The sequence below is a fragment of the Rhamphochromis longiceps genome, linkage group LG18, assembly GCF_057381845.1.
Source record: "Rhamphochromis longiceps isolate RC_006_pf linkage group LG18, R_longiceps_female_GT1.1, whole genome shotgun sequence".
NCBI classification, from domain to species: Eukaryota; Metazoa; Chordata; class Actinopteri; order Cichliformes; family Cichlidae; genus Rhamphochromis; species Rhamphochromis longiceps.
Window position 1 is genome coordinate 34,629,361 of NC_140574.1, and position 14,654 is coordinate 34,644,014.

Below are 14,654 nucleotides of genomic sequence, written 5' to 3' on the forward strand. Positions count from 1 at the left end.
TCTGCCCTTGATCTACCACTCTGGCTTCAACATTTATCCGATGCCTGAAAAGCCTTCCTTTTAAAGTTGCAGACTTCAAAAATAAGTTTGTTCTTCAGGCAGAACGCAATAACATCATTTGGGCGTTAGCCTGGCCTTCCCAAATATGAGTGCAGTCATCTTCAGTTATCTCCAGGCTCCCATTTCTGTTTTCCATGGATGGTGACTTCAAGCCCTTGTTGTTAGATGTGGTTTCTGTTTCATTAGAGTGCAACCTTTTGCATATCTTTGTAGAAACCCTGGCGCTACCTTGGTCCATTGGCATAATTTCTCAAGATGACCATTTTTGCATTGATTACTACAAATAAACTCTTATATAAACTCACCTTGCATTAATTGTTATTTTGCTAAACAGCAAACCTTGCACTGGCAAGTCGTAGCAATTAAATAATTGTAACTATATGGAAGGGAAAGCTTTAAGTGATTTTGATGCGGTCCTAAAGTTACACTACAGTAAATAGGGATATATACCAACATGATAAACACAGTAATATAGCCTTAGAGTACATAAGGTGTGAATGCGGCAGAGATGAGTAAAGTGTTATATCCAGTTTACAGTCCTGCTGAATCACTGTGATGAAGTAAAAATGATGACTACAAAGATTCTTCAAAGCAATTTAGCAATCTAGGTTTGGTTTGACATTGTTGACCTAGGATAAATAAAGTAGATGGACATAATTTGATGACTGATATGCTTTAAGTTACTTAGAATACCTTTAGTGTAAACAGTTTTTTGCAATGCCTTGGCCAGTGTGGGAGTCCTGCTGGAGAAACTTTGGAGTGGCACGCAATTTTCTGGAATGAAAGTTACACAGAATCTTAAACGCGATGATGAAAGTCTTTTTAATGTTTTCCACTGAACCTTAAGGGCTTGAAGGGCCTGACGTGCCAACAATATGAAAATAAGTGCTGAGTGCCAAAGATAGTTTTGGTTTCCTCTGATGAGCTGATGGAGATATTTCAAAGACTAACAGTAGACTTTTACCTAACCTGCGCAGGGGGAGAGAGCAGCTGCTGAGAAGATTTCTGGATATTTCTCTTCACTTCAAAGAACTCCCTACTTGACAAATCCCCTTGCCTTTTCTGACTAAATGGCCACGGACAAAAATAAATCTATTTAATTGTTCTGTCTCTAAGTAAATACTTTACCAGTAAGTGCACCAGATGTTTCACTACAATCACAGCTTGTATGTAAATCTCTGAATAACCTTCATGACAAAAAGTTGCTTAGCCTAATGGCAAGTTTAATTTGAAATTTCCAGCTCTGACCTTTATTCTGGATTTTGTCAGCGTTCCCATGCTTCTTGTCCTTCCTTGCTGAAAACTGTTTAAATAAGCAGACCCCACACTTTGCCCAGATGAGGTTAATTTGGAGGCCAGGGCTCATGCTGAGGTTAATTAGTATTTACATTCCCTTCCAGGCAGAAAATATCTTGTGATCACAAGAAACACACAGACCCAGGAATAATATTAAAACAGCAAGAACTGGCTGTCCACTTCAGTCCCGTACGGGTAATTAAAAGGTCAGCTGGTTTGTGTATTATCTTTAACTCCACTCCAATCAGTGTAAAAGAAACAGGCATAAAAAGCAGAAGCAGCCAATCCCAAACCTCACTTACACGAATATTCTGAGTAGTCATCCACACCTGACAAGCTCTTCACCCAAGTTTATATAACACAGGTATGAATTCTAGAAAACCCTCTGCTGTCAAGCAGCAGTATATTATATGATTGTTTTTTTTAAATTTCCTACCAGGAATTTATATCATTCTTTACATGGCCTGACCCCAGTCACTGCACATCCTTCTGAAAACTGTTTCCCCCTTTCTCTTCTCCATATGACTCACTAACAGAGAAGAAAAGATTTCTTCTGCCAGGTAGGACAGTTCAGGGAGTTTTACTCTTTGTTTGATGCTTCTTTGGTCTTTGTTTTAAAGGTATGTATATTTGGGAGGTGGCTGTTTTTCTGATGTTAAGATTGTAAAATTCTTTTATACAGCTTTGCTTTAAAAAAAGAGCGTAAAAGCAAAGTTATTGATTTATTGGTCAATCTATGTCCCTACACTCACCTATGGTCACAAGCTCTGGGTAGTGGCCAAAGAATGAAATTAGCTTCGTGAGCTGTCTTTTAGAGACAGGATGAGGAGCTTGGTCATTTTGGATGCTGCTGCTCCTCCACATTGACAGGAACCAGTTCAAACATCTGATTAGATTGCCTTCTAGACATCGCCTAGGGGACGTATTTCGGGCATGTCCTAACGGGAGGAGAACCCAGGGCAGACTCAGGAGTCACGGGCGAGATTATACTATTAGCTGGCCTGGGAAGGACTCGGTGCCCAGCTGGATCAGGGAAGTCTGAGTTTCTCCGCTTAGACTCCTGCCCCCATGACCCAAACCTGAGTAAGTGGCAGACAATGGATGGATGGATAATTCTATGTAGTGCAACAGGTATTTGATATGTTCATTTAAAAAAAGTATTTTGAGCAGAACGTAGATTATTCTGAAAGATAAGTTTACATGCAGTCCATTTATAATCACATCATTACCACATGTTTAGCTATTACCTGGCAACTGTAAAGAAGCCTGTATATTCCACTGTCACACTTATAGTATAGCTTGCATCTTGCACAGATCATAACACTCATTCACAGGAGGTCTGTCTGTTTATGCAGAACTATTGTTAAATGACAAAAACACAGATATACCTAATCCATGTTTTGCTTAATCATTTAATCCTTCATTAGCTGTACCTTACTACTGATTTTAAAGATACTGTACAGCATTTTATGATGAGATGAAGGGGAGCACTGTGACCATCTACCAAATGTTTTCAGCAGATGGATTCTATCCTCCGTGCCTAAATGCCTTATATGAAGTCATGCATAAGTCAATGCATTTCTCTGGCTGCACACTCTTACTACAGTCTTTGTTCTTATGATCTCGGTGAAGACATGTCTTTTTCTGTGATGTAATCCTTTTATGGGACTGAAAGGTAGATAAAACATTACATATAACAGTTTTGGTATGGTAGTTGCACGGGATGTCTATGTTGGTTTTAAGAAAGAGTGGAAACAGAGGCAAGGTGCAAAGAGGGTGCAATGGCATCTGGATGAGAGCATAGAGCATATGCAGCACATGTGGTCTGGTATAATTTACAGTGTTGTCATGGAGGAGTGGGCTATAAGCAACTGTTTTGCCTAGCAACATTCACGGGAAGGTGGAAGGGGAAAATGAAGTGCTGGCAGGTGGGAAGAATATTTTAATACCATGAGACATCAACAGTTTATGTGTTCCATCAGTAGTTCCAGCCTTTTCTGAACCAAGAAGGCGAATGCCAAATAAAAACTCTCTGGTTTTATGAATTTAGGTGATTTACTGTCATTGCTACAGTATTTGTGAACTGAAATGCATGCTAAATTGCACATTAAACCACTTTTCAATTAGAATACAAACTACAGGTCACAAGTCTTTCTATAGTTATGCTACAGTGGCCTTAGACACATGGCATCACCTAATCAACTGTGTTGATTATGTCAGAACAAATAAACTACTACTAAATACTAACCAGTTTGAAAGGTACACTGTTCCAAAAAATAGTAATGTCAAAGTATCTTACTGTATATTTTACAGTTTTGTACTGTCTTTCTAGAATATCATGAAATTTACATAAGTAGACGGTGATTTTACATGTCAAAGGTAAAATAACATAACATCACTGTAAATATAGTAAAACACAATTTACTTGTTTTTTAAATATATTTTTTTGTACATATGCATATTTTGATTGTAAAAATACATTCAGAAATGTATCATCATTTCACAAATATTTGTCTGTTATGTGAGAGAATGATCTGTTAAATTCAAATGTAATACTATGGAAAAATATATAAAATGATCGAAAATTAATGAGAATAATCAATAATTAAAGGAGTATTTGAATTATAATTGTGCTGAACATGTCATGTCATCTAGGTCTGATTCAATAATTCAGAGGTAACACGTGAAAATATAATTAATAGGAATAAAAACAAAAAAAAAACATATAAAACATTGCACGCTGTGCTAATTATATATTTTAAAAAAATAAATGTAGAGCTAGGAATTGCAATTAATATAAATCTCAAAGTATTCCCAACATTCCTGAACAGAAATAGGCCTCTGCACCTGGGGTGAGGGTGTGGCCATGAAAACAATGTGACATGCCATTGGATGTTGGGACACATGACGCTAAGCATCGGCCAATGAATGTGAACTAACAACCACAAGCTCGCAGGTATGGCTGCACTGTAGGAAAACATCCTAATATAAAAGTATTTTACTGCATTTTACAGTTTTGTTCTTCTAGAATATCATTAAAGTTACGTAAATAGACTGATTTCACATTTCAAATGTAAATTAACGTTAAATCACTGTAATGTAATAAAACATAATTTTCATGATTATTAAATGTATCTGTCTGTACATATGCATATTTAGATTGTTAAAATACATTCAGAAATGTATCATGATCTCACAAATATCTGTCCGTTATTTGAAAGATTGAACTGTTGAATTCAAATGTAATGCTATGGAAAAGTATATAACATGATTCCTATAAGCTTGTGTTACATCACATAAGTATTATTATCATTGCTATTTAGGGCGATCGTGGCTCAAGAGTTGGCAGTTTGCCTTGTGATCAGAAGGTTGCCGGTTCGAACCCCGGCTCGGACACTCTCGGTATTGTGTCCGTGGTCAAGACTCTCCGCCTACTGGTGATGACCAGAGGGTCATATGGCAGCCTCGCCTCTGTCAGTCTGTCCCAGGGCATGCAATCCATTATTATTTAAACCAACTGTTAACTGTATATTTCTGTACATTTATGTATTATGATTCATATTGCCACATTCATTGACCTTGTTTATAGGTAATTTCATTGTTTGATCACGTTAAAATGTTCCTAATTTAATGTCTAAAAGCGCTTGGAAAAGGCATTTTTCCATAGCATTACATTTGAATTTAACAGTTCAATCTTTTAAATAATGGACAAATATTTGTGGAATTATGATACATTTGTGAATGTATTTTAACAATCTATATATGCATATGTACAGACAGATACATTTAAAAAACAAGAAAATTATGTTTTATTACATTTACAGTGATTTTACCTTAATTTACATTTGCAATGTAAAATCAGTCTATTTATGTAAATTTAATGATATTTTAGAAGAACAGTACAAAACTGTAAAATACACAGTAAAATACTTTTATATTACAGTTTTTTTTACAGTGTAGCTTAAATGAACTACCACATGTAAATTTTACTTTTTGTTGACTTGGACATTTACAGATCCAGAAAAGTTCCGGTTTTATTGATTTGTCACATTAATGTCAAAGCAGTCGCATTAGTAGCAGCCTCTTGAAATTAAAGACAAAATAGATGCAACAAGTAAAAGAAAATGCTCCGTAATTAACATATTAAAAACCAAATGAAAAAACGGGAATAATCAAAAGGAAGAAGAATGTTACTTTAGGGAATATTTAAAATGGTTTCTGAGTGGTGTAGTTTGGAGACGTGTAAATCTCTGTATTTTTACCGAGGGCATAACATCATGGGGACTATATTTGTGTTGCTGATTCAGTTTCAGTTTGACACGATTACAATCCTTGCTATTAATCTCTGTCTCTCGTTCACAGCATGTCTTTATCCTGTCTTCCTTCTCTCACCCCAACCAGTCGCAGCAGATGGCCCCGCCCCTCCCTGAGCCTGGTTCTGCCGGAGGTTTCTTCCTGTTAAAAGGGAGTTTTTCCTTCCCACTGTCGCCAAAGTGCTTGCTCATAGGGGGTCATATGAATGTTGGGTTTTTCTCTGTATGTTTTATTGTAGGGTCTACCTTACAATATAAAGCGCCCTGAGGCAACTGTTGTTGTGATTTGGCGCTGTATAAATGAAACTGAATTGAATTTAATTGAACTATTTGTGCACGATGCTTAGCCTTTTTATTGTATTGAATTCCTAGCCACCAGCATATGACAAAGCCCGCTAAATAATGTACAGTGAAATATTAAAGGTACCCAATTAAAGAATTCTAACTAATGTTTTGCAAATATACGTAGATTTACTGGAAAATTGTCTTTGTTTTAAAATCTTTGTTGTAGACTGCTTTTAAACTAAGCTTTGAGTCTGCCTAAATAATGACTCTAAATCTAGCATAAGCCAGTGATTAATTTATTTTCCTTTTTCAGATAATCCATTAGGCTTGGCAGGCAATCCACCATTTGGCAATGCCAGGACCCCTTGGAAAAATAAGCTTCTTTGGCCAGATTTGAAAGGGATTCTTGTAAAGTGTGAGAACATCAGTTTCTGCCTGTGATTTGTCATCATGAAAATGAAGCACATCACACACTGGCTCTAGTATCTTGAGTAGTGATGACAACAGGGATACGGCATGTTTTGCTTCATGTTTTGTATTACTGGAAAGCTCCGTCTGAGACAGTAAATTTAATGTGGTTATGCCCAAAAATGTGCAGTTGTTTTTAGGATATCTCAGCACTAACGGAGTGCTGAGATATGGGCAAAACCAAATGAGATCCTTCTGATATTTACACTTTCGTAGCATGTGAAAGCACATTTGAGACGCACTATGTTCAGATAGAATTTCACTGATACTTTACCAAAGACAAGTGTGTGTAATAGAATTACGCACAGTAGATTGGAGGAAAAAGAAAAGAGTTACTTCAAATGTCCAAGTTTAATTCAGAACTGCCTGGCTGCTTCTAAGCTTACCTCACAGGACTGGATGCAATGAATGTGTTGAGGGTCAGGGTACCACTTCATCATTCCTGTGCAGACTATGCTCTGGGAAACAAAGCACACAACAACATTAGTGAAGCAATGCAGCCACAGGAAATGGATCGCTGCAGTCTTTGCCATAGAAAATAATACTACACTTAGACACAAAAACATTTTTATAGCAATTTTTTTGAGTTTCAGTTGACCTCCAAAGGAAGGGTGTCACTGAGTGTCTGATACACATTTTGAATATGAAAACCACTTTGTTGTCTGTTGAGAAGTGCGACTTCTATGACTGAATTTGATGGATCTTGTGGAATGACTATGTAACGGTGATTTTTTGAGACTACTACTATTCAGCGGCATTCCATCAGGGCAAGCAGGGCAGGCAATACTTGACTAGTAAAGCCCTAAATTGGACATAAATTTAACCGGACCCAAGTTAGAGTGTCTCTCTGCTTTTACCTCAAATACAACACTGTCACAATGCTACTGGCATCTTTGCACCATCCTTTACATTACTGCTATCTTGTAGCTGTAGGTGGTTACTGTCTCTTAAGCACACTTAACTCTGCTTCTCTGTGACTCTATTGAAATTTATAGCATAACTGGTTTATTTAATATCAGTATCCATGCCCCGTTAACAATGCCTCATAAACTACAAGACCTTTTTTCTTGTTGTTTGTGGATGTGCATTTTAGATAAGCCTATGTAATATCATGGAAAGCTAAGGGGTGACTAGCATGCTAGACAAACTGCTGCTGGCTCTGCTTTCACTGTTCTGAGATCAGTTACTCTTCACATTGTCGGGAGTAAAAGTAAGCATCAGCAAGTAAAAAAGCACCATGTGATTAATAATTTTATCAGTTTTCTCTTACTAACCACCGAAGCCAATGTGTAATGTAGAGAAGCACATTAGCAAAGAAAGCCTTCATGATGGAGATCAGTGCCTGTCGTGCTCAGTTTAATAAAACTATCAAATTGAACTTGTGCAGAACCTCACCAGCACTGTCACGTTAATCCCATGGTTGACCAGCTGTTTCACTAATACACCACCTTTATTTTTCATTGATATTGTATCGGGCTTGGTAACATGACTGTTGTGTTATCAGCGTTATTATGTTGAGAACTGTCTCTCAGGTAAGACTCTTACACTGGAGCATAGAGCTTTACAGCATGTTCTGACATGAAGTCAGTCATCGTCTCTGCTTCCCTTTTCGTAAAAATGACCGCATGTCACTGCAACGATTAGATTATTATTGGATGCCGTCTAAAAAGTTGGGGTTAGATGAGAATTAATCCGTTTTAGAGTGACCAGTAGTTGGCTAAAGCATGATGAAAGGAATCCTACTCGTTAATATTATTTTAGTGTCTTGTGTGCAAAATTGTGCGTTTGACCTATGGATGACTTAAAGAAAGCACAAGAAAACAGCACAGTGTGTAAAACCTGGCCCCTGTGTGCTTACAATGAAATTCCATTCCTAATATTGTAGTCAGATTACAGTTACTGTCTTCGCAGGAAGTCAATTTTCCTCGCTTGCCTTGAACCGTATAAAAATGAATAAAACTACATCTTGCATTCATTCTGACTGGAAGCCATAGATATCCTATTGTTTTCACAGACATGTGCAGTACATTATGAATATTTGTTGTCTTTTTGAAGTATTTGTCATGCGAGAAAAATCATGTTTTTGTACAACTTAAGGAAATGCAAAAGTCAATATTTTGCGGTTAATTTTGGGTGAGGCTGTGGTCTTCTGCCATTTTTTGACCCAAAGAATTTACAAGGTGGTTAGTAGACAGCAGACTGACTAACTAACAAATATGGACAGAGAAAGTGGATCCTCCCCTGTGACTTTCTGTGCACCCTGACCCAGTAACGGAGACCTGATTCCGAAGTACTTGAGATAACACAATCCCTCAAAATCACAAGGCAGTGTCAGAGATATGGCGTAAGAAACCAGACCTCAATCCAACTATTTGACCTTGGCAAGGGCGGAAAAACTGGCTGGTGGGCTGACTGACCACCCAAAAGTAAGACGAAACTGGAGCACTGTTTGCAACAGCATTAACGTAGAAGCGACTCCTAAGATTGAGTAACATGACCTGCCTTTGAAGCAAAACAACCCTGTAACTCAGACCCATGAGCTGACATTCCAAGTTTTTTTTTTTCATGGCGACTTGTATACACTGTGTATACACTATGAGAAATGTGTGTAATTCCTAAAAGGCTTGACGTCAACTGGAACCTTTACTCTCACTATCTGCCTGCGATTTCCAGTAATCCAACAAGTCCTGAATGATAACGGACACAGTCGCATACACATGTAGTGAATTTTGCTGGGTGATTAGCTGATGCAGCTGGGAATAAAAATGTTTTCTAAAAAACTCCTAAAGATACTATCTTGCCAGTGATTCAATCAGATACCTGATATGAAACACATTAGCTCATTCTATGATGAATTTGGAAAATGTCAGCTGCAGTTTGACAGAGATTAATTTTTAGACACTCTCAGTTACTTACAGACCACTTGAAATGGTTTCTGTTGAAAATTAAACTGATATTTCTGTGTTTTCTTTACTAACTAAACACACTGCAACATATTACTTTTGAGCACATGTTATGGTCTCAATTTAGGACTTTAAATGAACACTTAAAGCCACCAAAAAGATCTCAAATCTAAAATTTCATGACTGAGGAGTTGAAACCTGAATGTAGAAAAAAAAAAAGGGTAATTCCTCTTCAACTATTGCTATTTAAAAATGCAAAAATGTGTACAAATGTATTGCTTATGATAGCTGCATAGCTTTTTAGCTACTGTTACTCTGTGTGGGGCCTCGTTGTAGCTGTGTGGGTTCTCTCTGGGTAATAGTTTCCACCCAAAATCCAAAGGCATTCATGTTGCTAGGTTAGGTTTACACCTAACCTAGCAACCCAAATATCACTCAGTGTTTGCTCTGGACTGACGATCTCCAGCGTGTACCACATTTGTTGTAAAATGACAGCTTGGATACTCACGCTGAACTGGACAAGTGGTTAAAAGAATGGTTGGATGAATAAACTCATATATATCCGCTTATAAATCACAGAACATGTATTTCTTTTTAATACTTTTAAGATTAGGCTTAAAACTTTCCTTTTGGCTAAAGTTGGGCTGGATCAGGTGACGCTGAATCCTCCCTTAGTTATGCTGGTGTAGGCTGTAGGATTCCCATGATGCATTGAGTGTTTCTTCTTCAGTCACCTTTCTCACTCACTATGTGTTAACAGACCTCTCTGCACTAAATCATACTTGTTATTAACCTCTGTCTCTCTTCCACAGCATGTCTTTATCCTGTCTTCCTCTCTCACCCCAACCCCCACTCGTGGCAGATGGCCCCGCCCCTCCCTGAGCCTGGTTCTGCCGGAGGTTTCTTCCTGTTAAAAGGGAGTTTTTCCTTCTCACTGTCGCCAAAGTGCTTGCTCATAGGGGGTCATGTGATTGTTGGGTTTTTCTCTGTATGTATTACTGTAAGGTCTACCTTACAATATAAAGCACCTTGAGGCGACTACTGTTGTGATTTGGCGCTGTGTAAATAAAACAGAATTGAACTGAATAGTTGTTTAAGAATATCATTTTCTCAACATACCCATCAGTCTCCTCCACTGATGGGTATGTTTTGCCCAGAGGTACTATTCAAATAGTACATTTTGTTAAGTGCACCAGATGTTTGGACACATTATTCATCCTGATGGGTGTTTTTGTGTAAAAATCTCTGCACTGTTTGTCAACGTATCAGCTTTCACGCTGCTCTGGACTAGTCGCTTGGCAGCAAGTGAGCAAAACAACAGCAGTTTTGTAACACCTACCGTGCGCTTCCAAATGGTAGCAAAAACCACAATGTCTTTCTCAGTTGTGGTTATTTTTTACCAATCACAACATGTTATTTTTCACCACATCCAAGCTCATCACTTATCATAAAAACCTAACAGCTGCACCCAGTTATGCAAGTTGCGATCACAGTTCAACATTAATCAATGAACCTTGAAAGTATGAATATTATATATGCATCAAGCGTGAGTCAGGTAAACTGTATCTCAAACCAGCATTTAAGAAACAATAGCTACGCTGTAAAAACTACTGTTGTGACATTGAGACGGCAAGAGGGGTGTCACATTTACAAAGGACCTCCTGGCCTACACTGGGTGGTTATTGGCTGGCTGAGGGAGGGGTTGTCAGCTGATCCAGCTCACCTTGGCCTTCCAGGCTATAAAAGCTGGTTCAGAAGGACTACTAACTTCCACTTTACCTGGCATCAACCTTCCAGTAACAACAAATTTTCTTATTTGAGTAAACTTCTTGTGTGGACTCCCTCTTTGTCACATACCTTGAGCCAGTTTGTGACATCGTGCCAAAGTTTCTACTTTTTCTTGAGAAAATAAACACGTCTGAAATATGATGGAAAGGAACTATTTTAACCCAACATTGTGCGTGTTACCATATATTGTTTTGCTGATCTTGGAAAAACCAAAAAAATCTAGTCACACTAGTCAAGTTATGTAATCTGGGACGTCACTTGGGATCAAGTAGTTCTCTAAGAGGCAGTAAGTAAATCTACCATCCTAGAAATCTATGGTTTGGATCTGGGTTGCTTTGATTTGGAAAATGATGACATGCAAAGTAAAGTACAAACAACTTTTTTCAATTCAGCATTTCGTCATTCATCACAACATTTCAGCACGTAGAGGACAAGACCAGAAGATCTCCTGTTTAAGGATGTGGACACTCCATGTTTGGGTATGTGTTGAACTTTAATTAAAAAACATTCCCCCAGTATACCGATACTCTACTCCAAAGGTATCTCACCTGAACTTTTTTGGGAACCATCCAGTGTTTCAAAGACTTGACTGTAGTACCATTGGGCAGAACCACCGGGTCATGTAGGTCCAAGTCTACAGCCATAATGCATATTGGGTAGCATTCAGCACCTAAAAAAAAAGTTAAAATGAGAAACACAATAATGTAGAAGTCTAAGAATTATAATAAAGTAGAAAAAATGTAGTGTCCATCCAGATAAGCCAAAAAGGATATATATGGTTTCATTTAGTTTCACAGAAAGAATGAAAATCTAAAGGTCACACTCACCAACAGCCATCCCATGGTCACAGCTGTACTCCACAGAGTTGAGATCTGGAGGAGCAGAACAAGATCCCTGGAGATTGGGACACATGACAAATTCTGCTGTCCATTCTCCATCCTTAGTGCAGCGAATTTCAATCTGGAAACAAATACAGGCATTAAAATCCACAATGGAAAGTCTACACTTGTCCCAGTTTGGGCATTTTTGCATGTATACACATGAATCTCACTATAGCAACAAAATACTTGGTGGAAATACAGGTTCATGGCTGTTTGTAGGAATTTGTAGAAGAAACAAAACTGTATGTGAAATCTGAATTTCAGTTATTCCACAGAGCTGAATCCTAGGAGCGATGTCACATGTAAGCGAAAATGATGTGAGTTTCACCAATCCAAATCAGGATGTTGTAGTGATCTAGTGGGCGATTGTGGCTCAAGAGTTGGCAGTTCGTCTTGTATTCGGTAGGTTGCCGGTTCGAGCCCCGGCTCGGACAGTCTCGGTTGTTGTGTCCTTGGGCAAGACACTTCACCCGTTGCCTACTGGTGGTGGTCAGAGGGCCCGGTGCCGCCAGTGTCCGGCAGCCTCGCCTCTGTCAGCGCGCCCCAGGGTGGCTGTGGCTACAATGTAGCTGCCATCACCAGTGTGTGAATGGGTGGATGACTGAACGTGTAAAGTGCTTTGGGGTCCTTAGGGACTAGTAAAGCACTATACAAGTACAGGCCATTTACCATAAAACAGCGGTCCCCAACCTTTTTTGCGCCACGGACCGGTTCATGTCCAACAATATTTTCACGGCCCTTTCAGGTGTCTCGGATAAATACAACAAAATAAAAGCAGTACCACTCCCCCCCAAAAAAGAAGATTTATTCATAACACACGGCAAAAGACACAGGGAAACAACCAATGATAAAAACCCTGAAAACCATGACTCTCACACCCAGGCCTCAACTCTCGCGGCCCGGTACCAAATGACTCACAGACCGGTACCGCTCCATGGCCCGGTGGTTGGGGACCGCTGATCTAAAAGATTTACCTTTAAAAAGATAAGAGTCAGTATTAAAATTTGATTTGCTGATTTATTTTGTAATTCACTTTGTGACTGTACTGGAACTGTTTGTATGTTATTTCTCCAGGCCTATAGGGGGCGCAGGTTTGCACAGTTTGCTATGTTGAGCCAATTAGTCACTAAAAGAAGTGTGATAGGAAGTGTTTGCTCATGAGTGAAGCAAGACATGGTGTGTTTTCCTCCGATCCAAAGCCATCCACTCCGTTAAATCCCTTTGAGTGGCAATATGAGTAAGTTTCTTAATTGTGTTTACCTTTAAGAGAGGGTATATGACATTATTGAAGTGATTTGGAAACTTTTGATGTGTTTTATATGTCCACTTAAGTTCAACCCAAGCTAATGTTTATGTGACATTTCTGTATTCTGTATCATTTCAGTTTCACACTTTTTTGCATTAAATCCTGTCCAAATACAACACGTGCCTGTTCCTTGGAGGAAGTGATGCAAGAGAGAGTTTAGCTGGCTGTGAATCTCAATATAGGACACTGGGTCACATTGGGTGCAACAGTACAGTGAAATCATAGCGCTCTGCGAGGGACGTCGAGTGACAGTTCTACTCTAACATGGAGAAATCAGAGGCTGAAGGTCAAAACGACGAGGAAGCAAGGTCCACTCGCTCAAGAAGGTCCTCAAAGTCTTCAGGAAAACTGACTGTTAGATCATCTGCAGCATGTTCAAGCAGGTCGTCAGCATCAACCCGAGCCAGTATGGCAGCAGCGCGGGCACAAGCAGAAGCTCAAGCAGCAAAAGCCAGATTAGCTTACGCTGAGAAGGAGATGAACATTAAAGTAGAAAAGGCCCGTCTAGAAGCAACTCTGGATGTAATCAACCTCCAAAAGGAAGCAGATGCAGCCTTGGCTAAAGCAGAGGTAATGGAGTCAGCAGCAGCTCAATTTGACAAAGCTGAATCAGGGGAAGAGTGGCCATTGTCACCCCTACAAGTAACCCCAGAGCAAAAAGTGAGTGAATACATAAATAAACACAGCCACACTGACCTGGTTCCAGACATTACATCTCACCATGATGACAGTAAATATCAGAATGAACAATCCAAACAACCAGTAATGTACACACCTCTTTGTCCCAAACAAGAGCCAGTGCAGTACTCATTCATGCCACAAGATGGGGCAGAGAGACTACTACAAAGAGATGTAAGTCCACAGACTCTCCACGATGCATTACAACTGCAGCACGGATTAAGCTCAAATGATAATGCAGACACCATAGCAAGCGACCTCGCCAGATTCTTAGCCAAGAGTCAGCTAATAACTGGAGGGCTGTCTAAATTTGACGACAAGCCAGAAAATTACCTTAGCTGGAAAGCCACATTCCAGAGCACTGTTAGGGACCTTGGTCTAACAGCCACTGAAGAAATCAACCTACTCATTAAGTGGTTAGGCCCAGAGTCTTCTGAACACGCCAAGAGATTAAAAGCAGTCAACATAAAGCATCCACCTGCCGGTCTGAACATGATATGGTTGAGACTAGAGGAATGTTACGGCTCACCAGAAGCAATAGAAAACTCCCTGTTTGCCCGAATACGAGACTTTCCAAAGCTCTCCAGTAAAGAACCACACAAGCTTCGCGACCTATCAGATCTGCTGTGTGAACTCCAAGCTGCAAAGCTAGATGGTTATTTGCCTGGTTTAAGTT

The 14,654-nt window shown here is 39.2% G+C and overlaps 1 protein-coding gene and 1 long non-coding RNA gene across 3 annotated transcripts in view; one reads left to right on the top strand and one right to left on the bottom strand.

The window, feature by feature from the left end:
• Nucleotides 1-14,654, bottom strand: part of pappa2 (pappalysin 2) — a 100,489-nt gene that overhangs the window by 7,946 nt on the left and 77,889 nt on the right. The window contains exons 23-25 of the mRNA XM_085388158.1: nucleotides 11,941-12,073; nucleotides 11,662-11,783; nucleotides 6,809-6,880 (exon numbers count right to left, since the gene is read on the bottom strand). Coding sequence (XP_085244284.1) covers nucleotides 6,809-6,880; nucleotides 11,662-11,783; nucleotides 11,941-12,073 — 327 coding nt within the window. The remainder of the gene's footprint in view (nucleotides 1-6,808; nucleotides 6,881-11,661; nucleotides 11,784-11,940; nucleotides 12,074-14,654) is intronic.
• LOC146648737 (uncharacterized) overlaps nucleotides 1-14,654 on the top strand; it is a 32,581-nt gene that overhangs the window by 6,281 nt on the left and 11,646 nt on the right. Inside the window, exon 3 of one of the 2 annotated variants that reach the window (XR_014908386.1) lies at nucleotides 11,506-11,592. The exons of the other annotated variant lie outside the window; for it this stretch is intronic. This is a non-coding gene — a long non-coding RNA (uncharacterized LOC146648737). The remainder of the gene's footprint in view (nucleotides 1-11,505; nucleotides 11,593-14,654) is intronic. 2 annotated transcript variants of the gene reach the window in all.